This window comes from Ovis canadensis, chromosome 22 (genome assembly GCF_042477335.2).
Source record: "Ovis canadensis isolate MfBH-ARS-UI-01 breed Bighorn chromosome 22, ARS-UI_OviCan_v2, whole genome shotgun sequence".
Classification (NCBI taxonomy): Eukaryota; Metazoa; Chordata; class Mammalia; order Artiodactyla; family Bovidae; genus Ovis; species Ovis canadensis.
Window position 1 is genome coordinate 49,868,744 of NC_091266.1, and position 22,625 is coordinate 49,891,368.

A 22,625-nucleotide genomic window follows, 5' to 3' on the forward strand; every position below is an offset into this window, starting at 1 on the left:
TACGTCAAGGCTGTACATTGTCACCCTGCTTATTTAACTTCTATGCAGAGTACATCATGAGAAATGCTGGGCTGGAAGAAGCACAAGCTGGAATCAAGATTGCCGGGAGAAATATCAATAACCTCAGATATGCAGATGACACCACCGTTATGGCAGAAAGTGAGGAGGAGCTAAAAAGCCTCTTGATGAAAGAGGAGAGTGAAAAAGTTGGCTTAAAGCTCAACATTCAGAAAACGAAGATCATGGCATCCGGTCCCATCACTTCATGGGAAATAGATGGGGAAACAGTGGAAACAGTGTCAGACTTTACTTTTTTGGGCTCCAAAATCACTGCAGATTGTGATTGCAGCCATGAAATTAAAAGATGCTTACTCCTTGGAAGGAAAGGTATGACCAACCTAGATAGCATACTGAAAAGCAGAGATATTACTTTGCCAACAAAGGTCCGTCTAGTCGAAGCTATGGTTTTTCCAGGAGTCATGAATGGATGTGAATGTTGGACTATAAAGAAAGCTGAGCACTGAGGAATTGATGCTTTTGAACTGTGGTGTTGGAGAAGACTCTTCAGAGTTCCTTGGACTGCAAGGAGGCCAACCAGTCCATCCTAAAGGAGATCAGTCCTGGGTGTTCATTGGAGGAACTGATGCTGAAGCTGAAACTCCAATACCTTGGCCACTTGATGCGAAGAACCGACTCATTTGAAAAGACCCTGATGCTGGGATAGATCGAGGGCAAGGATGAGAAGGGGATGACAGAAGGCTGGATGCCATCACCAACTCAAGGACGTGAGTTTAGGTAGGCTCCAGTAGTTAGTGATGGACACGGAGGACTGGTGTGCTGCGGTTCATGGGGTCGCAGAGAGTCGGACATGATTGAGTGACTGGACTGAACTGAATCACCAAATGTTTTGGCTCAAGCTATCCTACAGGAGTCACTAAAATAAGCTTTATGTCTGATTAATAACTGTTGCTATATTTGTTCTTATAACTGATTCTAACAGTTTTTCCACTGTGTTACAGTACTTACCTTATGTGAATCCATTTCTGCTTTTAATTTGTTTTGTGCCCATTTTACTTTAATGATGTGAGAGTTGATATCTTCCTTTAATTTGTCTATTTCTCTGATGAGTCGGGTAGCTTCACCTTCCTAAAATAATATCACTGGGTCATATTTTTCATTTAAACAATGAACAATCATTTGTGTATCTTTCATATCTCAAGAAAATCAATGCAATCCAGGGGCTAGCACTTCATGGCTCACAAACGATAAAACTGATTTACAGTTTAAATCACAAGAGGAAAGTAAAATCCTAAAACCAATGAACAGATATAAGATGATTAACATTTATACTTTAACCAACTATTATGTTTCGTGAGTATAAGCATACCTCTGGTGCTTCCCAAAAGGCTGACATAAGGTGAAATATAAATTAAATTGGTTTTGCCAGAATTCCTGAGAATGACAACATTTCTGAACTAAAACTTAGTAGAAAATAACACTGATTATCAAGAAATGATAACCTGCTGGACACAAAAACTATGTCTTGAGGCTGTTAGCTAAAAGCAAGGGCTCTGAATAGCTCGTAATTAAATCTCTTTAAACAGCATCTAAAGACATGTTTTTCTGCAAGAAAAATATAAATCCTATTCTATGAGCGTTACATTAAAATTCTGGTCAAATTATACTTCTAGCTCAAAAACTAGGCTTCCCTGGTAGCTCAGCTATTAAAGAAATATGCCTGCAATGCAGGAGACCCCAGTTCGATTCCTGGGTTGGGAAGATCCCCTGGAGAAGGGACAGGCTATCCACTCCAGCAGTCTTGGGCTTCCCTGGTAACTAGGTTGGTAAAGAATCTGCCTGCAACGAGGGAGAGCTGGGTTCGATCCCTGGGTTGGGAAGATCCTCTGGAAAAGGGAACAGCTACCTACTGCAGTATTCTGGCCTAGAGAATTCCATGGACTGTATGGACCATGGGGTCGCAAAGAGTTGGGCATGACTGAGTGACTTTCACTTTCATGTGTATCTTTTATGAAAGTAAAATCTTCCTTTGAAGCACGAAGTCATTTCTAAAACATGTAGCTTTTAAAAGATAGTTTTAAAAAAGATCTAATAAACAACATGTGTCAGGTTCTGATATTTTCACAGGAAAAATGTTGTGCAGCTAGCTAACAAGACACTGGAATTATTAAAGCATTCACATTCTTTGAAGGTAAACTAACAAAAACAGCTTTATGTTTAACAGTGATTGAACCATGTTAATTTATGATTATTTGATTAAATAAGGAAAAGCAAAGAGAATAAGCTTCAGGTAAGGTACAATATCAAAAGTGATACCTTTGTTTCATACAGCTGGTGTAATCGTCCTTTCTCCTGAGAAAGTTGCTTAATTTTGCTAGTGTTTTTTTCACATTCTTTATTTGCATCTCTAAGTTTTTTTTCAAGTATCTCTTTTTCCTTCCGAAGGTCTAAAGATTCCTTCTCACCTCTTACATACTTCATTACCATTGCTTCTTTTTCCTGGCGTGCCTCTTCACATTTCTTGTTGGCCTTTGAAAAAAGTATCTAGCGTTAATAAAACATGGTTTTTAAAGTAAAAATAAACTAAAACAAATAATATTTTCCTACAATATCACCATGTTTTAATTTTCTTACATTTTTGGAACCTGTGTCATGAAATCATAAAAAAGAAATGATACAATGAACAAATTAATATCACTAACATTTGCTTCTTCCCTTTCCTATTTCTTTTCCTTTAGCTAATACAGATGCTATATTCCATTTATGCCTTCAGATCACTTTTCCACTCTTTCCTAGCCTGCCCTGTGCTCTGGGAAAATGACCATCAGGGACCATATTAACAAGTTTCTTTGTCCTCATACAAAGAAAAGTTTGGAAGAAGACATGTTTTACTGTTTGAATTGTTATTGTGTACAATTTATTATCATTCTGTTTTTATTTTAAAATATAATCCTAATCCTAACAGTTATTTTAATGAAACTATGTTTAGGTTCACTAAAGCTATTAACTTTTTAATGTCTTATCCTCTATATTTTTCTTTAATTAGTATAAACGGTTTGAGAACTGATAGTGTAAATGTTAAGCATGTAACAATCCTACTGCTCAGGGTCAGCATACTGTAAAGAATCACAAAAATAAGAATTGAAGTTTTTTGTAGTTAACATACATTTATGTAATGCTTTAGCATGTTTAAAATCCTATTCCTAGTACACACTAATGTCTAAAATTATCTAACAGGGTTAAATAAACAAAAAGTCAACAGAGAGTTAATAATGATGATTTGAAAAATACCTGTTCCATCCGATGGGCCATCTCTTTGTGTAATTGCTGAACTGCGTTTTTGGCTGCAATGTCTTGAGCTAATACTTTATCTTTGGAAGCCTGAACTTCTTTATTAAGTTCCTCTATTCTTGTTTCTAACTGTAAAGAAAATTATTTCCAGATCATTTTTATAGTATAACAAACAGACCACTAACATTTCAAATAAATATAAATTATATGAGCATAAAGAATTCAAGAATATACTTCAGCCATAGACAGAAAAAGTAAACATTAATGATGTCCCAATATATCATTAGAATTAAGTCAGTATAAATCTGAAGCAGACTCTGAGAAGAAAGATGGTAAGCTCTAGAGTAATTATCAATGAAATAACTCAAAAAATAGTTGAAATATCATGAAAAAAATTAAAATGTTACGTATTTACTTAATGCAATATAAAGCAGTAAGTGAGGAATAAGGAAACAAAATAGGAACATACCAAAAAAGACATAAAGAAACTATAGACATAAAATACTCAAAAATGGTGGACATAAATCTATAAACCTAACCCATAACCCTAGTCTTAAATATTGTAAAAGCTACAATTTGGTAGAAATCTTGAAAAAATTACACTAAGAAGCTAGATATTACATGGCTGCACTTATATGAAGGAAAAGGAAACATATGTGATTCTATTTATATGAAATAGTCAGAACTGGCAAATAGAGAGACAGAAAGCAGGTTAGTTGTCCCCTAGGACTGAGGAGAGACAGCTGACAGGGGCTGGAGGGAGATGAGGGGTGACTACTAATGGGCTTGTAGTTTTTTCATGTGATGAAACTTTCTAAAATTGTGACAAAATGTACAACTGAAAACCACCAAACTGCATACTAAAATGAGTAAATTATGTGGCATGTGAATTATATATCAATGAAACTGCTATAAAAAACCCTACATGTTAGCTTATAGTACACATGTGCTAATTTTCCTTATGACAACACTGTCCAACAGCAATACAAGCCCAATATTTTAGTAGCAACATTTTAAAAAGTAAAAAGAAACAGGTGAAATAAGTGTTTCATTAAACTCAACATATACAGAATATCATTTCAACAGGTAGTCAGCATTAAAAACTAAGCCATTTTACCCCTTTCTGTGCTAAGTCTTTGAAGTGCATATTTCACACGGACATCACCTCTTAATGTGGACTAGCCACCTTTTGCTGCTGCTGCTGCTGCTGCTAAGTCGCTTTAGTAGCGTCCGACTCTGTGCGACCCCATAGACGGCAGCCCACCAGGCTCCCCCGTCCCTGGGATTCTCCAGGCAAGAACACGGGAGTGGGTTGCCATTTCCTTCTCCAGTGCATGAAAGTGAAAAGCGAAAGTGAAGTCGCTCAGTCGTGTGTCCGACTCTTCGAGACCCCATGGACTGTAGCCCACCAGGCTCCCCCATCCACGGGATTTTCCAGGCAAGAGTACTGGAGTGGGGTGCCACTGCCTTCTCCAAGACACCTTTTACATGCCCAATATCACGATGGCTAGTGGCAGCCATATTAAGTGGTACAAATTCAAAGATAAAATTAGGAAAGAAAACTCTGCTATACTGGCTAGCAAAAGAAAGGTAAATCGAATTTTCTCCTTTAAAAAGGCACAACTACTCACAAGTTCAAGAAAAAAACAGCTCTGCTTAGCCCCCATCTGTTTATTCTGACGTTTCTGGTCATCAGCAGTGATCTGTCTACCAAAATTCATATTCAGCCCCACACTTTAAAATTAAGGCACCCTCACTTTAAAATTCTAAGTTCGGTCTACATGTGGTAGACCACACACACACACACACACACACACACACACACACACACACACACAAATCAGGATTAAACTTTCCTGATTAAGTATAACAAAGTATAAGTGAAACTTGGTTTAACTTTTCATTATGGTATTACCAGCTGTTTACTTTTATTATCATTATACAGCTTTCTGTGAAAGATGAGGCAAAAAGAAAGATTTTAAGGCTACCATGTTTTTAACCTTGTCCACAGAAGAAAAGTGAAAGTGAAAGTCGCTCAGTTATGTCTGACTCTTTGCAACCCCATGGACTATATTCAGGCCATAGAATTCTCCTGGCCAGAGTACTGGAGTTGTAGCCTTTCCCTTCTCCAGAGGATCTTCCCAACCCAGGGATGGAATCACAATGCAGACAGATTCTTTACCAGCTGAGCAACAAGGGAAGCCCAGGAACACTGGAGGGGGTAGCCTATCCCTTCTCCAGAGGATCTTCCTGACCCAGGAAACGAACTGGGGTCTCCTTCATTGCAGGCAATTCTTTACCAGCTGAGCTACCAGGGAAAACATAAAAAATTTTTAAAAAGGCAGCTCAAAAAGATAAAGAGCAGCTGAGCTACCAGTCTAGAATATGCACTTTGCTGATCCAAGCATCACAGTACATTTTTAAAAAAAAGAAAGGAAAGGAAAGGCTTGGAGAAACTAGCTAACCAGATAACATCTGAAGTAAGAGAGTCAGCCTTCAGTATAGCTTACAAAATACTAAGAACAGAATTATATAAGGGCTTCCCAGGCAGCACTAGTGGTAAAGAACCTGCTTGCCAATGCAGGAGCTGTAAGAGACGCAGATTCGATCTCTGTGTCGGGAAGATCCCCTGGAGGAGGAAATGGCCACCTACTCCAATATTTTTGCCTCAAGAATCCCATGGACAGAGGAGCCTGGTGGGCTACACTCTACGGAGTCACACAGGGTGGGACACAACTGAAGCGACTTAGCATGCACGTACGCATAAGCTGTAAAACCTTCTAAGGCCAGATACAAGCATTTAGGTATATACTGCTTCTTCTGAAACAATCTATTTGACTTCCAAACAAACTGTCTTTCCTTCTCAGATATCTATTATACATAGAATACTGCCACACATATCATATAAAAATATTAATTTACATAAAACAGAAAGATAAGGCTAGAACTCCCATTTCATAAAAGAGAATGCTTCACACACCAAGCAATCTTCTGCATTTAAAGTATGATTTAATTTACAGAACTTCAATTTATATACAAATTTTCAGGAATGTATTTAAGAACAGACTTCCAAGACTTTTGTCTTTTTACCTGTTTAATTGTGTTCATATGCTGTTTCTCTGTTTCTGTTCTTTTTTTAAGTTCTTCTCTTAAATTGTCTTTTTCTGAACAAATGTCTAAGATGAGTTCCTGATGCTTCTTATTTTCTTTAATTAACCTAAATATAAAAAGGCCAGTATAAGTAAAACATAATTGAAAATGTGGAAAATAATCTGTTTGTAGACTGAGGTGGAGATACTTATGATTAATAAACAAATATTTCCAAGTTATTCTTTTGTAATGATATATTCTACTTTTCTTGGGCTCCAAAATCACTGCAGATGGTGACTGCGGCCAAGAAATTTGAAAGACACTTGCTCCTTGGAAGAAAAGCTATGACAAACCTAGACATCCTATTAAAAAGCAGACATATCACTTTGCTGACAAAGGTCCATATAGTCAAAGCTATGGTTTTTCCAGTAGTCATGTATGGATGTGAGAGTCAGACCATAAAGAAGGCTGAGCACCAAAAAATTGATGCTTTCAAACTGTGCTGCTGGAGAAGACTCTTGACAGTCCCTTGGAGAGCAAGGAGATTAAACCAATCAATCCTAAAGGAAATTAACCCTGAATATTCATTCGAAGGACTGATGCTGAAGCTCCAATACTTTGGCCATGTGAACAGCCGACTCATCGGAAAAGACCCTGACGCTAGGAAAGACTGAGGGCAGGAGAAGCGGGTGACAGAGGATGAGATGGTTGGATAGTATCATCAACTCGACGGACATGAGTTTGAGCAAGCTCCAGGAGCTGGTGATGGACAGGGAAGCCTGGCGTGCTGCAGTCCATGGGGTCACAAAGAGTCGGACATGACTGAGTGATTGAACAACATATTATACTTTACGAAACATTCTCTGGCAAACAGGCTATTACCTTTTTTCTAGAAATCTGTATGTTTCAAATTAAGTGAAATATAAGCAGATAAAGAACACCACACTCTTTTATGTCTTAAGGCATATGAATTATGTGCTCCATCCCTTCGGAACTGGATTCCCTTCAAATCAGTCGGGGTCAATCAGATACAATGGTTCCCCTCCAAGCACCTGTCTGGAGACAGACACTTTTGGAAGCCACTACTGTGGAAAGTATTGCTACAGCCTTTCTACGAGTAGAGGCAGGGTTGCTGCTAAACATCCTATAATGCAGGACAGCCCACCACCAGCAAAAAATGATCTGCCCCCGTATGTCAATAACGCTGAGACGAAAAAATTTTACTTTAGACTTTAATGATACTCTAATTCTTGGGCTTCCCTGGTGGCTTAGAGGGTAAAGCGTCTGCCTGCAATGCAGGAGATCCAGGTCTGATCCCTGAGTCGGAAGATCCTCCCCTGAAGAAGGAAATGGCAACCCACTCCAGTACTTTCGCCTGGAAAATCCCATGGACGGAGGAACCTGGGAGGTTGCAGTCCATCGGGTTGCAAAGAGTTGGACATGACTAAATTAGATACCACTAGATATTAAATTAGAATAGAATTAGAATTCTAATGATATTCTAACTTAATATCTATGATATTCTAATTTAATATCTAATGGTATTCTAATTACAGAAGTAGTCAATGTAAAATAATATCGTTTAAGCAGAAATTTCATTTTGAGTTATCTAAAAGATATAAATAAAACCTTAAAAATTACCCATAAAAGTACTTAGAACTATAAATAAGACATCTAAGAGGGTTAACAGCTAATATTTTAGGATTACTAACAACAGCAACAGCTATTATTTAACATTTATGGCACAATTACTATTTCCTAAGTGTAGCTTTAAATGTATTATTTAATATTCAAGTCTATAAATTCATAAGTCTATAAAATCATTACTTTATGCTTTATGAATTTGAAAAACCAAAAACGAAGCCTAGAACTTATTCCAAGTCATATAGTTAGCAAGTGGAGAAGGAAATGGCACCCCACTCCAATACTCTTGCCTGGAGAATCCCATGGAGAAAGGAGCCTGGTGGGCTCAAGCCATGGGGTCGCAAAGAGTTGGACACGACTGAGCAACTGACACACACAGTAAGCGGGTGAAGATTAGATTTGGACCCAGGTCTAATTCCTTGCCATCTTCTACTCTGAAGATCCCTCAATCCCTCATACTCCACAAATGTTGACTGAGTACCTACTATGTGCCTATACTAGTCTATATTTTGGGGGAATTATGGATTATGTGCTCCATCCCTTCCGAACTGAATTCCCTTCAAATCAGTCGGGGTCAATCAGGCACAATGTTTCCCCTCCAAGCACCTGTCTGGAGACAGACACTTTTGGAAGCCACCCACTACTGTGGAAAGTATTGCTACAGCCTTTCTATGCGTGGAGGCAGGGTTGCTACTAAACATCCTACTTTTTTAAAGTCAGTGAACTGTCCCTGCACTCATGATGCTCACATTCTAAGAGAGAAATTAAACAATAAACAGATATATAATGAAACGCCAAGTTGGGATTAAGTTCTATTAAGAAAACTAACAAAATGGCAAGAGGACAGGGAAAATGACTTGAACTCTGACTATGCTTCAGGTAATGAGGACAGACCTCTCTCATAGGACAGAAATGCAGTGAGCAGGAACGTTGCGAAAATGTTTGGGAACAGAAAACTGTGTAGCATACAAGCTTCTTCAAGCCTTTTCTGGCCCAGTGATTTAACTCAGATTATATGACAAAGACGAACACTCAATCTGTTGCAGAAAACAGCTAGAAACACGAGAATCCTGACTACAGTCCATAAAGTAAGCAATTTAGGGAGAGAGAAGTAAAGCAGAGCAAGCCCTGAAATTACTATTCTTATGTGCCAAGTGCACATCCTATACACAAATAATTGTTCCTAATTAAAAATATGGTTGGGACATTGGATAATAATACTGATATTAGAAAACAGGGGAATGAAAAAAAAAAGGGGGGGGGGAATGGAGGTATTAAACAAAGACATTTGCAAATAGATGCATTCATGAAAATTCAAGCCAAAGCAACTAAAAGGTAGTTTTCTTTACAGGAAATTGAATGAAGGCAAAAGAAAAAAAGACAAGTTATTTTAGAGCTAACCTGAATCATAAAGCATTTTATTTGAAATTTAAAATATTACATGCATAATAAAAATAACTTGGGATTTAAAGTAATAATATTTTAACCCTTTAATGTCTTCAAAACAATCCTATCAGGTAAGTATTGTCCCCTTCATACAGATGAAAAATCTTTGTCTGAGAGAGACTGACCTAACTAAAAGCTTGCAACTGGGAGTGGGAACCTTCCAACTGAGCATATTACCCCAGTCTACCATGCTGCCTCTGTCCTGACACGATACAGCACAAAAGAGGAATTAACTTTCTACTGTATTCCTAATGTTTTTAGTTAAATTTAATAACATGCAACCTGTTCATTTCTGATAAGCACATTAAAAAAAATCCCCTTAAGCCAGACTAAATGGGTTCAGATTTTAACTTTGTCATTTAGTATCTTGTGACCCTGAGCAAGTTAGTTACTTAACTTCTCTGTGCTTCAGGTACCTTATCTGTAAGATGGGAATAATAACTGTTCATACCGCACAGAGTTGTTTTGTAAGGATTCCATGCATTAATACATGGAAAGTGCCAGGCACACTAAGTCTTCTGGCTATTATTATCAAGTCTATGACATCTTATAATTTACAAGAGAAATATGAAAGTGGTCAAGACTCAAAATCTAAGGAAAGTAGAAGGAAGGCAGTATCAAGAATAATCTCAAAGGGAAAGTTTAAAAGATTAAAGTATAGATAGCAGGAAATAAGGAAGTTACCCAGAAAAGCAAGAATGGCAGAAAAACTGATGGTTCAAGTATAAAATCATAGTTTTTTTTCATAACAGCAGCATTCCAGTAAAGTTATTAGCAGCAGTAGCTGCCATTAGTTTTTAGGCAGTATTAAGAAAGTATCAAGAGAGATCTGGAGTCTCAACAGATACTGGTACACTCATGTTCACAGCAGCATATTCACGACAGTCAAAAGGTAGAAGCAACCCAAATGTCCACTGATGGATGGACAGATAAACAATAAACAACATACATACAGTGGAGTATTATTCAACCCTACAAAGGAAAGAAACTCTAACACATACTACAGTTTGGATGAACCTTGAGGACATTTGCTAAGTGAAACAAGCCAGTCACAAAAAGGCAAATACTGTACAATTTCATTTACACGAAATATCAAGAGCAGTCAAACTCTTAGAAAGCACAACAGAATGGTGGCTACCAGGGACTAGGCCAGGGGAATAGGGAGTTGCTTGAAGGATATAGAACTTCAAATCCATGAAAAGCTATGGTGCTGGTTGCACACTCTGTGAATACACTTAATACTACCAAACTGCACATTTAAAAATGGTTAAGGTGGCAAATTTTATGCTATGTGTATTTTATCACAATTTAAAAATAAACAATAGGAAAAAAAGGCTTTGGATGCTGGGATTAAACTTCACTGGATAAACCAATCTCCTCCTCCCCTTTCTCTACACATGGCCCCTTCCATTCCAAAAACTTTTTTAAAGTACCACTTTTTAAAAAAGAGAATCAGTTTATATTGATGAAGGCTAGCAAGTTTTATTTTCCTTTATAAGGGTTATAAGAGTATCTAAATATATGCATCACTTACACATATAAATATAAAATAAACACAGGGTGATATAACACTAGGAAAAGATAAAATGAAATTTAAACTGTTGTTAAAATAGAAATTAACTCCACAAATTGAAGAGAAGTCAAAAATTAACTATGTTATTATTTACTGAATGATAATATACCAATCCTTCTGTTCTCTAAATTTTAATTTTTTTAACCAATAAATTTACAGTGGGGATTTTAAGAAAAAATTTTTAACTTCACGACTTCTCATGCCTTTTGAATTTATCTTACTTCTGACAATGTAATGCTTTACGTTCTTTTAAAACAGAAAAAATTGAGCTGTCTTTACAGACATTTCTAGATCTTTAATGAACTTACACTTTAATAAAACATTTATTCTTTTAAACTTAACATATTAGGACTTCTATGTAAAACAAATTTTAAATCATATTCAAAACAGTGCCTTTATAGATATATAATTCTATATATGCTAACATATTTAACATAGTTATATTATATATAACACTCATAAAAACACTATTTACCTACTATTTCTAAAATAACAAAAATATCACATCCTAAAAAAAAGTTATGTATTAACTAGGCAAACTTGACATTTGCTCAATAACTTAACTACTGTGGAAATAAAAGTAAATAAAATGATACTTTAAAGAATTTAATCTTTAATCCCCATGTAAAAAAATAACTTGAAAAAATAAAAAACTTACTTTTTTATGGTGTGTTCCTGCTGCAAATACTTATCTTGCACACACTTTTCAAACATAATTAATGCATTTTCTCCCTTATTCATTCCATTTGGTACTCGGTGTTCTTCTGCAAACTCAGTAGATAAGAGCTCAGATTCTATTTCTTCCAACAAATCCTCTGATGTTGAAACATCCTTTATTTTTGAAATAAGTTTCTTGGTGCAGTCTGTATCATAAGGACTCTCTGAATAAGTCTTTTGGTTCCCTGCTTCTGTAAATGCAGATGACCTTAATTCTGCCAATATTTGTGTCACGGTTTGTTCTGCTTCACTTGTTTTCAAAACTTGCTGTGTAAAATCTCCACCAGGAAAACTAGTTATTTGTTCAGAATTTTCTGAGCCTGTGTCTGTTTTAGCACAGGAATCCTTACCCCCACCATGATCTGGAATATAATTTTCCTGTGTTTCAGTTTGATTATTGTGTTCATTAGGGTGACATACAGTTTTATCAGAGTTTAATGATGACAGTTTGGACTCATTTTCTAAGCTGCTGCTTTCATCACCAGAGAGAGAGTTGCATGAGTCTTCCTTTGTTTCCGCTATTTCCTCAATATTTTGATCAGAGGAAATGGAGGCTATGTGCTCTGTCTCCGACATGCTGACTGGCGCCGATTCACCGTGTACTTGTTCAAATCTGTTCCTGATCTTCGTCTTACATCTAAGAAAGTCAAAAGACACATTTTTAAAAAGGTTTTTTTTTTTAAACCAAGACCCCATATATAGTTGCATACATTTCATGCCGTGGAAAAACTAAGGCTACACATTTTACCAGTAATAATTCTTTAAAATTTCTTTCCTTGGAGGGGAAAAACAAACAAAGAATAAAACAGCTGATCCAAGTGAGTCACCACGGGTCAGGTACCACACAGGTTCACTCTCTTCTCCTTCAGTCCAGTCCTGCCACTTCACTTCGGCTGCAGTTTGGCCCCATAAGATTTTGGGCACAGAATGAGACCAGTAATGAGAAGATTAGTGCCCAAGAACTGTTTATTAATAGAATTCCTTCAGCTCCACAAGGGGAAAAAAAGACTATGTAAAGAACTTATAACAAACTATTGCAGAAATCAGATAGCAATGAAAACAATAGGCAAGAAATTACAAATCAAGGCAATAAAACAACGTACATTAACAATGGTGTTCGCTGCAGAAGGAAAACTAGACAATAAAACACAGCTACCTGCAGCCCAGACACCTACAGCTGAGCCGAAAGAAGTCAAGGTGTAAAGGACTCCTGACAGGAATCCATGTTTCACCCTGGGATACAAGAAGCATCACAGTGATTTCCAAACATTCTCATTAAGAACAATGTTCAGCACGACTCAAATGGACCCCATATGCATTGCTTCGTTCATAAAAGAAACATTTACAAACCTAATTCAACAATGTTAGAAAATATTTTTTAAGCTGTTTACGAGGGTTACTAAGCTAGCTATTTTCTGAAAATTAGTCAACTTCAAAAATTATCCTGAGACAGAAAAATATATAACATCCCAACAATCTTAATGAAGAATCCTAAGAAAGGAAAAGAAGACCAGCTTGCCTGTTAAATATCCTGGCATCAACTAATTAGACATTGGCCTTAATACTATAAATTACCTACTTATACAACGTATTTCCTAACAACCAAACAAATTATCATTATTATCTTGCTGCATGTATGTTACAACTAAGACAAAGTCCACACTAGCAATAAAAGTTTGGTTTAGGCAATACAAATAAATGCAGTAAGTTAATAAAAACCCTTATGAGTAAGGTGTATTCCAAATCAAGGACAAAGTAAAATAATTCTCAAACAGGGACATTAGCCACTATGTGGCTTCCTCATGTGGAAGGAAGCCACTACTGTCCTCAAAATAACTAATTTTAACATACAACTTATGAATGTGTTGCTGCTGAATTTGAAATCTTAATTTGGAAATCAATCTAAAAAGTGCTTTCAAACATCATAACTAGTCATAACTAGTCAATGTTATGTGATATCTACTGAAGTTGAACTCAGAGCTGACCAAATGTAATGAGCAGAAGATAAAGAATCTGTTTAAAAGAGAATGAGTCTGTGAAGGCATTGTGACTCTCCAGCATAGGCTGACCAAGTTAGAAGAAACTTTCCTTTGCTAACTCTATGGCTCTTGTCTGTGTGCTGTGCTTTGTCGACAGAAAAGCATTATACAAACAATGGTTATCTTCTTATCCAGCTCTCACATTCCCCAGGGTTCAGTCCACAACTTTATTTTCCCTGCTAGAATTCATCCAGTATGATTACTGAAACCACAGACTCGTAGTTGAGGCCCACCTGGTTTTCACTCCTGTGCTCTTGAATTATAGATAACAAATCACCTCTTTGTTTCCACTCAACCTCTACATCTATAATAATCTCACACCAACAGTGGCATTTCCAATGGCTCAATTCAAAAAATGGCTAAACCCAGAATCACAACAATAGCTTCTGGGGTTGAGAACCCCTAATCTTTTATTTCTGTCAATGCTATCATTTTTCTTAGTCATGACTCTTTCTTTCCTTCAGCCTCATATTCTTTCACTGATTTCATGTTTCTTGCAATTACACCCTCATTTCTACTGTCACTGGCCCCCTACCTGCAACTCAACCCAGGCCTGATAACTTCCTATCTGGAACACTTGAATTGTTGGCTTCTCAGTCTCACTCCACCCTCCCTCCAGTTCTCGTTCCTGAAACTCCAAGTCAAGGAGCAGGAGGCTAATATAAGGGCAGAGGACCTGAGACAGCGCCAGGTAAGTGTCATCCAATCCAGAGAAGGCGTTAGGTGTACACTACATTGGCTCTGCCACAGAGGAACAGGAGCTGCCCTACAAAGTGAATCCCCGGTGGCACGAGGGTCAAGGGAGTTACAAAACTGCCCCTTCTCCCCCAAATACCGCACAGCCCACCTCCGGAGAGATCACCACCAAATACAACCAGATGACTCAGAGTAAAGGCAGAGCTGCTGCTTCCCTCTTTCGAGTTTCAGATAGTGAGAACTCTGCCTCCACTGGCTGGTATTCCCCCAACTCTGAAAGGGCCACTTAAGCGGAAGCAGAGGGGACAAATTTTAGAGCCAAATTACATCTCTTCTTTAATCCAAGCAGCTGGGAACCAACAGTTTCAACATTTCTTCACAGAGAAGAAAGAGTTTATGATTAACATGTTTTTGTTGCCTGCTTTTGTAAGCACGTGAAACCTGTCTTAATTCCTGGAATAAGTTTTTTCTAGTAATCACAAGTGGCAGAAGAGTTTTGACACCAAACCAAGACATTATTAAAGGACTGTACCTCAGAGGGAAGTGGAGGGGATGTGAGCATTTCATGTTTATACCTCAGAGTTTCAACTGTACTATTTTTTCAATCTTATCTCTCAACACAATCTTAAAATCCTAATACTTCACTATAGTACCTCACCAGCCCTTGACCAGATTACTCTAGATTCCTCCAAACAATGTGCGCATTAACATCTCCATGGCTTTGCTCTCATCTAGGTCTGCCCTTCAGTCTAGCGGCAGTAGTTTAGCCCCTAAGTTGTGTCCAATTCTTGTGACCCCACGGACTGTAGCCCACCAAGCTCCTTTATCCATGGGATTCTCCAGGCAAGAATTCTAGAGCCTGTTGCTACTTCCTTCTCCAGGGGATCTTTTCCACCCAGGGATTGAACCACTTCTCCTGCATTGCAGGAGGATTTTTTACTGCCAAGCTACCAAGGAAAGCCCTCCCTTCCGTCTATCCAGAGCCTAATTATACTTAAAGGACAGACCCTAAGGTCATGTCTCCTCCAAATTTTCCCTAATGGCAATCACAAGAAAAAAACCCTCTCATGTAAATGGAAACATACTATACTTATACCCATCAGGTACACAATCATAGCCTTCCTTGTGACATTTCTCAACAGCCTTTTAAAAGCTCTCTGTACTCGAAAGGAAGAGGAACCTCACTCTGAACTGAATCAAACTTCTTAAACCCCAAGCAATATAACAGTAACAGTAAATAGATAAACAAATCCAACAAATACATTCTCCACTACATTTACAGTCATTCTTGCAAATGCTGTTCAATGGTTCTCAGTGAGGGTGGGACTGAATTTACGCAATGAGCTGGGGGTGCCGAAGGCATTTAGAGGGTCGAAACCAGGCTGTAAGAAGACTTGCTATGTGCAAGACAGCACAGAATGACAAAAATGTCTCATTCTGCTGGCTCTTCATAGGTAATAAATGAACAAACACACACCTGTTGCTATAAACACCTCAGCTTAGATTCTGTTTTACAGATCATCCTTCTGCAATCTGCCTGCGATGCAGGAAACCCAGGTTCAGTCCCTGGGTCAGGAAGATCCCCTGGAGAAGGAACAGCAACCCACTCCAATATTCTTGCCTGGACAGAGGAGCCGGGCAGGCTACAATACATGCAGTCACAAAGAGTCAGACACGACTAAGCGACTAACACACACATAGTTCACCGTCAAAAGGCAAGTACTTTTTATATTTTCTCAGTAATATGCCATGATCTTTGGAAAAACTATCCATATAAACTGGCATCTGATAACCACTTAGTCTGTAAACTCAGTTTTCTGATGTTCAAATGAATACTGATCAGGGGCAAAAGGAAAGGCTTTAAAGAAGATTTGTGTGTCTATATGTAAAAAGCCATCACCAAGAGTACACAAGAATGATGCAGGGAGGGGCCGCCATCATGTGCTTGACTGTCTGCAACTAAGCAGGGGAAAAGCAGTCAGCTGAGTCCTCCTGTGGGCCTCCAGCTGGCAATGCTGATGCAGGCCCATTTGGCTGCTGTACAAATTTTTTCTTCGGGGTGGGGGTAAAGGAGTAGAAGTCATTAAAGCTACCAGCGATGGAATAGCCTATAAGTATATTAAAGGGGTAGGATGCAAAACTATACACTTGTATATAAGATTGCTTTAGTTAAGAAGTGCTTGTATAAACCAAATTCACACTCATATACAGACAGTGACTACAATTACTAATTACAATCTCTATTGCTGAGGTAAGAAAAAACACAGGTTATTTGACTTTTTAGCAATTCTTACTCATTAAGGGAAGACACTATATTTAAATTTAGCCAAGTCACAAAATTCCTCTTAATTCAAGGACTTTTTTTTCCCACCAGGGTTGTTTCTGTTTCTGACACAGTACTACAGGACCAATTCGCACTTCAAAACTGTTTCAGCAGAGTGAGAAGTGGTTTCGCTCTTACTGGAGCTCATCAGCTGTAGGCAACTGGTCCAGAAACACTCTTCACTTGCCTTAAAGCCAACCATTATCCACCATAGATTTTATTTCTTTAAGAACCAGCAACTGTACAAAATTATTTCTATATAAGAACCTTATAAACAAAAACTCTGTTTATAACAACTTTTAATACTATTTCTTGTTTGCCAGTAATTAGCAGTATAAACAAACAACAAAAGAATTTAAGCTTATTCAATAAATGCAAATACAAACTAATCCAAAGCCAGACATTTGGTACTAGATTATCAAACATACAACCTCATACAAAAGTGCCAAACCAGAAATACATTTCTAAACTAAATATTAATTCATTTATTCACCACATATGTATTGAGTATGTATTATGTTCAGCACTGTCTTACGTGTTGGGAACAAAGCAGTGAATAAAACAGATATCTTTCTGGAATTTACTTTCTGGTGTAATGAACCAACACAAAAAATTTGTGTTAAATCTTTTACTCTTTGTTTACAGTATTTTAACTGGAAGGTCAGCCTTCCATGAGAAGCTATATAAGAAACATATGAGTGTTTAACTCCAACAGAAACATGTGACTCAGTTCAGCATAAATGTTATCTATAACAAACTACAAATTTTAAACTTACAAATTGTACTATTTGAGTCTCAAATAATACCAGCTGTAGCTTCTCAAGTAATGTACATTAAGATAAGCAAGTTGAGCTTGTGATGGCACTCCTGTTCTTCAATATAATAGTTTACTGTCCTTTGAAAAAAAAGTAAGTACATCCAAAGGTCTTTTACACATTCCTCAAATACACTTTGAAAACAGAATAAACAAAATGATAACTTATCTTTCTGACCAGTTCTAATAATGTTCTAATAAAACAATTAAAATCAGAAGCAATCAAAATCATCATCCTCAGTCCAACATAAACTGATCACAACTCCCAAGCGTCTGATTTTTGACAGACATGAACTACAAAATATAAATACTTTCCTGGATAAAGTTTTAAAACACAGAATAATGAACAGAAAAGAACCCATACAAGAGACATAAAACTTCGTTTCACGTAATGAAAATATCTGACACTGAAGTTTATACACAGCGAATCAAATTCTACTCCTAAAAGATTAAAACTTGAGCTGGTTATTTCAAAGAACTCTAGACTAGTTCTATCGAAAGGAAGATTTATTTGTAAAGTAGTCACACTGTAAATGAGCTTTTTGGTAAATATACTGCGTTTCCTTTTTGTGAAACACATCACTAGCTCTTTGTCCATTAGTTTAAAAAGTGTATCATCTGAGGCCAAGCTCAATTATCCCCGTAGGGGTTTGTTTAGCTTTGCACCCAGGGGTCAGGGCATTCAGAATTTTACAGTATGTATACTATAACACACACAGAAAAAGATGGTGAAAAGACTCAGGACAATAGATGCAGCAGGACACTCACCCCCCCAGACAGTACGAAAACCTGTGATATGATAACAAGAGAAATCACAGCCCAGCAAGACTCCAGGAAAAAGAAGGAAAGTAGCCACATCATATACTACGTTACAAGTTATATGTCATGTTATCAGTTTGGTATTTTAGATCCATGGAATTTTATATATCTCTTATAGTAACTTTTAAATCAGAAAAGTTATTAGCATAGAAATCTCATTTTGAAGCTTTGTATAGAGCTCACCAAAAAAGCTTCAATGACTCTAAGAAAACACGAAAAGATTTTCAGCTAATTTCCCCCTCAAAAACCTAAAAACTAAAAAAAAAAGGGGGGGGGGGGCAGGATTGACCTACAGTTTCCTTTTCAAAATGGGACTAACTAATAACCTAAAAAAAATTTTTTAAAGGTAAGTTTTAAGTCTGCCTTATATTAAGAAGTTCTGGTTAATGTTTATATTTTGAAGCCACCTTTGGCCTGGGCTTGGTTAATTTGGTACAATGCAGTTTACCAAAAAATTAAATTATTAGCTATGACATGATCATCTCTGAAGTAGGTGAATAGTTTGTGTTTCCTAATGACAGGCAACTATACTCACAATCCAATCGATACTTTGCTGGGTTTGATTTCTACTTTCTGTCTATTGCCCCTTCACGCCAGTACTTTTTCTTTTGTTTACTTCTTAGCCCAGATAGATTTTTAAAATCTCAGTAGCTGAGAAATAAAGTTCAAAAGTGGCTTCTGAAATAATATGATAAGATTACAGGGTCACTCCCAAATTTAAATTATCTATGCTCTCATCCTAAAGGAAATCAGTCCTGAATATTCATTGGAAGGACTGATGCTGAAGCTGAAATTCCAATACTTTGGCCACCTGATGCAAAGAACTGACTCATTTGCAAAGACCCTGATGCTGGGAAAGATTGAAGGTGGGAGGAGAAGGGGATGAAGAAGGGGATGACAGAGGACAAGATGGTTGGATGGTATCACTCACTCAATGGACATGAGTTTGAGTAAGCTCGGGTAGTTAGTGATGGACAGGGAAGCCTAGAGTGCGGCAGTTCATGGGGTCGCAAGAGGTCAGACACGACTGAGCGACTGAACTGAACTGATGCTCCCAAGGTTGCCCCGAAATGACACTGAACATAATATTCCCAACACAGTAAGCCCTGCTGCTGCTGCTAAGTCACTTCAGTCCTGTCCGACTCTGTGCGACTCCATAGATGGCAGCCCGCCAGGCTCCCCCGTCCCTGGGATTCTCCAGGCAAGAACATTGGAGTGGGCTGCCATTTCCTTCTCTAATGCCTGAAAGTGAAAAGTGAAAGTGAAGTCGCTCAGTCCTGTCTGACTCTTAGTGACCCCATGGACTGCAGCCCACCAGGCTCCTCCATCTATGGGATTTTCCAGGACAAGAGTATTGGAGTGGGGTGCCATTGCCTTCTCCGACAGTAAGCCCAGTGACACGTTTATAAGAAATTCAAGAATCAGCTTTAATTATTTAAAACTAGAGATAAGAGGGAAAAGAAAAATCCAAACGTTGTGAAAGAAACATAACTTCAGGTTAAGGACTCTTTAACATGAAACTGTTAAGATGAATTTGAAAAACTAGTACAGATTATTAGTCATTCTTCAAAGGAAAAGATGATTTTACTACATCTTTAACTAAAGGCTGCATCAACCCATCATCTCTCCTAAAGAGCAGACTTCTAGGAAGTTAGCATGTATTTGTAAATAGATGGTTTTAAATAGAATATACTAAGCAATCCTCATTAGCTATGCTGTCACTGAATAGCATCAAAGAACAACTCTTTAGTTTATGGTTGAAGGGACTAAAAGGTTAAAGGTCGGTTATTGTGCTCCACCGCTCCTTCCTTGTTAGCAATAAACAAGACTCTGAAATACCAATGATACTCTATGGAATCTCCACTGTTTAAAGGAACCTCTGAATTTATATGCAGGTATTATGAATAAGAAAAGGTCTTAAAAAGAATAAAACCAATATAAATGTAAGCCAGGCATTTCCAGGTAGAATCTTCAGTGATTATACATGCCCACCTATTACAATGTAACAAGGGGTTTTAATTCTTTATACTGCAAAGTTTGTGAATTACTCAATATCTTCCACTGAATTTAAAATAATAGGAAAGGACCAAAAAGGAAGGAAAAAAGAGAAAAAGAAAAACAAAGCCAATCTTCACTGCTTTCTATTTGTACAATGATGGATAAAGAATTTGAAAGTAGCTGAAGAGAGAAGATACACAAGCAGATGGTCGGTTTTACTATCAACATCTCTCGCACCTTAATCTTTCCCACACTCTGCAAATATGAAGGTGTAGTTAGCAGTCCGGAAGGCTACACCCACAAGCATACCTAAACACTTACAGTTTTTTGGTGTGTTTTTGTTTGTTTTCGAGCGACTACCAGCATACCTCTTGAAACACTTTCACTGATTTGCCACATATTGTCCTCAGAAAAACTCCTAACCTATCATTTTAGAAGAAATTTAAAAAGGTAGGCACGAAAGGTAGATTACACAGGTACACATAGAGAAAACTGCCGAATGACTGGGGCTGCCCGACATTACTATACTACATAACTCTCGGAGGTAACAAGACCATCAAGTAGAAGATAGTCCAGATGTTTCAAATCCAGGCCTCTTTCCTCTAAGCAAAATCAAGATGCAAAAACTAGCTAAAGTTCTTCCATGGTTAACAGGCGATCAATAATTATACCTGCACTGTTCCCCAAGATCGCTACGAGGGGACATGCAGAAGGGGGGTTACCATTTTACAGGTTTGACAGACACATAAATTTGAAATCTGATCCTTAGCAACCAAGATTTATCAAATGCCTTGATGTCCTTGGCGGGGGGGGGGGGGGGGGGGGTGGGAAGGCAATATAAATACCAAGAACGATTTCGTTCATAACCACGATCCCAAAGAATCGTCTCTAAAATTACTTAAAATCACAGTAATGGAAGTGTTTGGAAGAGGGTTTAAAGTCACTACAGTAAACATGAAACACGAACACAGTCAACTTGGAGAGGAAAGGAGAAACAGACGCCGAGTCCGTGAGGGGTGGCCGAGCAGGTCGGGCTTAGCTGCTGTTCACACGGGGAGACCCGGCCGGCGGCCTAAGTTCTGGGGCTCTCTAGGGACCTCTCAGGAGGCGCGGCCCCCACGGCCCCCGGCGACCCCTCCGCCGCCTCCCGCCCGGGCGGCCCGGGACTGATGGCCGGGAGGCAGAGAGAGGAGGGAACGCCACCACCAAGCGCTCGCCTAACTCCCTCGAGAAGCCAGGCCAGGGAGCCGCCCCGGGACGTGCAGGATGGCGCAGGAGGTGGCAAGCCCGCCGTGCCGCCACCGCGACTCCCCAGTCCTCCCGGGCGCCCCTCTAGGGTACTTACCCCACTGATCCGAGCCTCAGGCCACACCCCTAAAGAAGCCGCTGGAACTACTGCTCAGGGATCAACTTCTCCATAGAGGGGCCCCGCAGACCTGGAAATGTGGGGGCGGTGGGGACAGCGGTGGGAACAGGGCCAACAGCACGCTCCCTCCGCCGCGGCTGCCCCAAGCCCCCGCGGAGCTGACACATCAACAAAGATGGCGGCGACGCCGAAGCCGGCCCGGCTACAGCTGAGGGGGCGGGGTTCCCCGGAGGAGCCAATCAACGAGGCGAAGGCGTCGTGACGCAACGCACCTTGGGCCTGGGGAACCTGTCTGCAGTGGGCGGGGCCGACGCTCCGCTGTCTCCAGCTCGGCGATCGTCCTGCCCGGGCACTTCGTCTTCGGAGCTCGCCACCCCTTGGCCATCCTGGCGAGCCGGCTGTCCTGCCTCGTTAGACCGGCCCTACCTCTCACGCCCCTCCCCGATCCAAGTAGGTTATTGCTTCCTGTAGGACGCGTTCCTTGGAGCTGATCCCTCTTCGCCCTTTGGCCCCTACTCATCTTACTCAGGGACATAAAGAGAATTTTAAATTGTGACCTCCCAGCTCTGATGCGTTAGTCTTGCACCTGACGTGGGCGGACTCAGCAGGAGCTGCCTACCTGCCCCTCAGACAGTTCATCTCTGGGAGAGGCTCTGGGGGTTTCCATAACACCGCATTCATGCCCACCGCTTGGCACCTACTGCCATTGTTCAATAATAAACTGTTGGTGCGTTCCTCTCCAGTACCCGACTGTGAGCCGTGAGCACGGCAAGTGTCATCACCCTAGTACG

General features: G+C 39.0%; 1 protein-coding gene across 1 annotated transcript in view; it reads right to left on the reverse strand.

Annotated features, from left to right (window-relative positions):
* Nucleotides 1–22,388, reverse strand: part of CCDC186 (coiled-coil domain containing 186) — a 39,249-nt gene extending 16,861 nt beyond the window's left edge. Inside the window, exons 1-6 of the mRNA XM_069567593.1 lie at nucleotides 21,814–22,388; nucleotides 11,721–12,416; nucleotides 6,400–6,526; nucleotides 3,310–3,438; nucleotides 2,335–2,547; nucleotides 1,027–1,146 (exon numbers count right to left, since the gene is read on the reverse strand). Coding sequence (XP_069423694.1) covers nucleotides 1,027–1,146; nucleotides 2,335–2,547; nucleotides 3,310–3,438; nucleotides 6,400–6,526; nucleotides 11,721–12,355 — 1,224 coding nt within the window. The 5' untranslated portion in view covers nucleotides 12,356–12,416; nucleotides 21,814–22,388. The remainder of the gene's footprint in view (nucleotides 1–1,026; nucleotides 1,147–2,334; nucleotides 2,548–3,309; nucleotides 3,439–6,399; nucleotides 6,527–11,720; nucleotides 12,417–21,813) is intronic.
* Nucleotides 22,389–22,625: the final 237 nt, after the last annotated feature.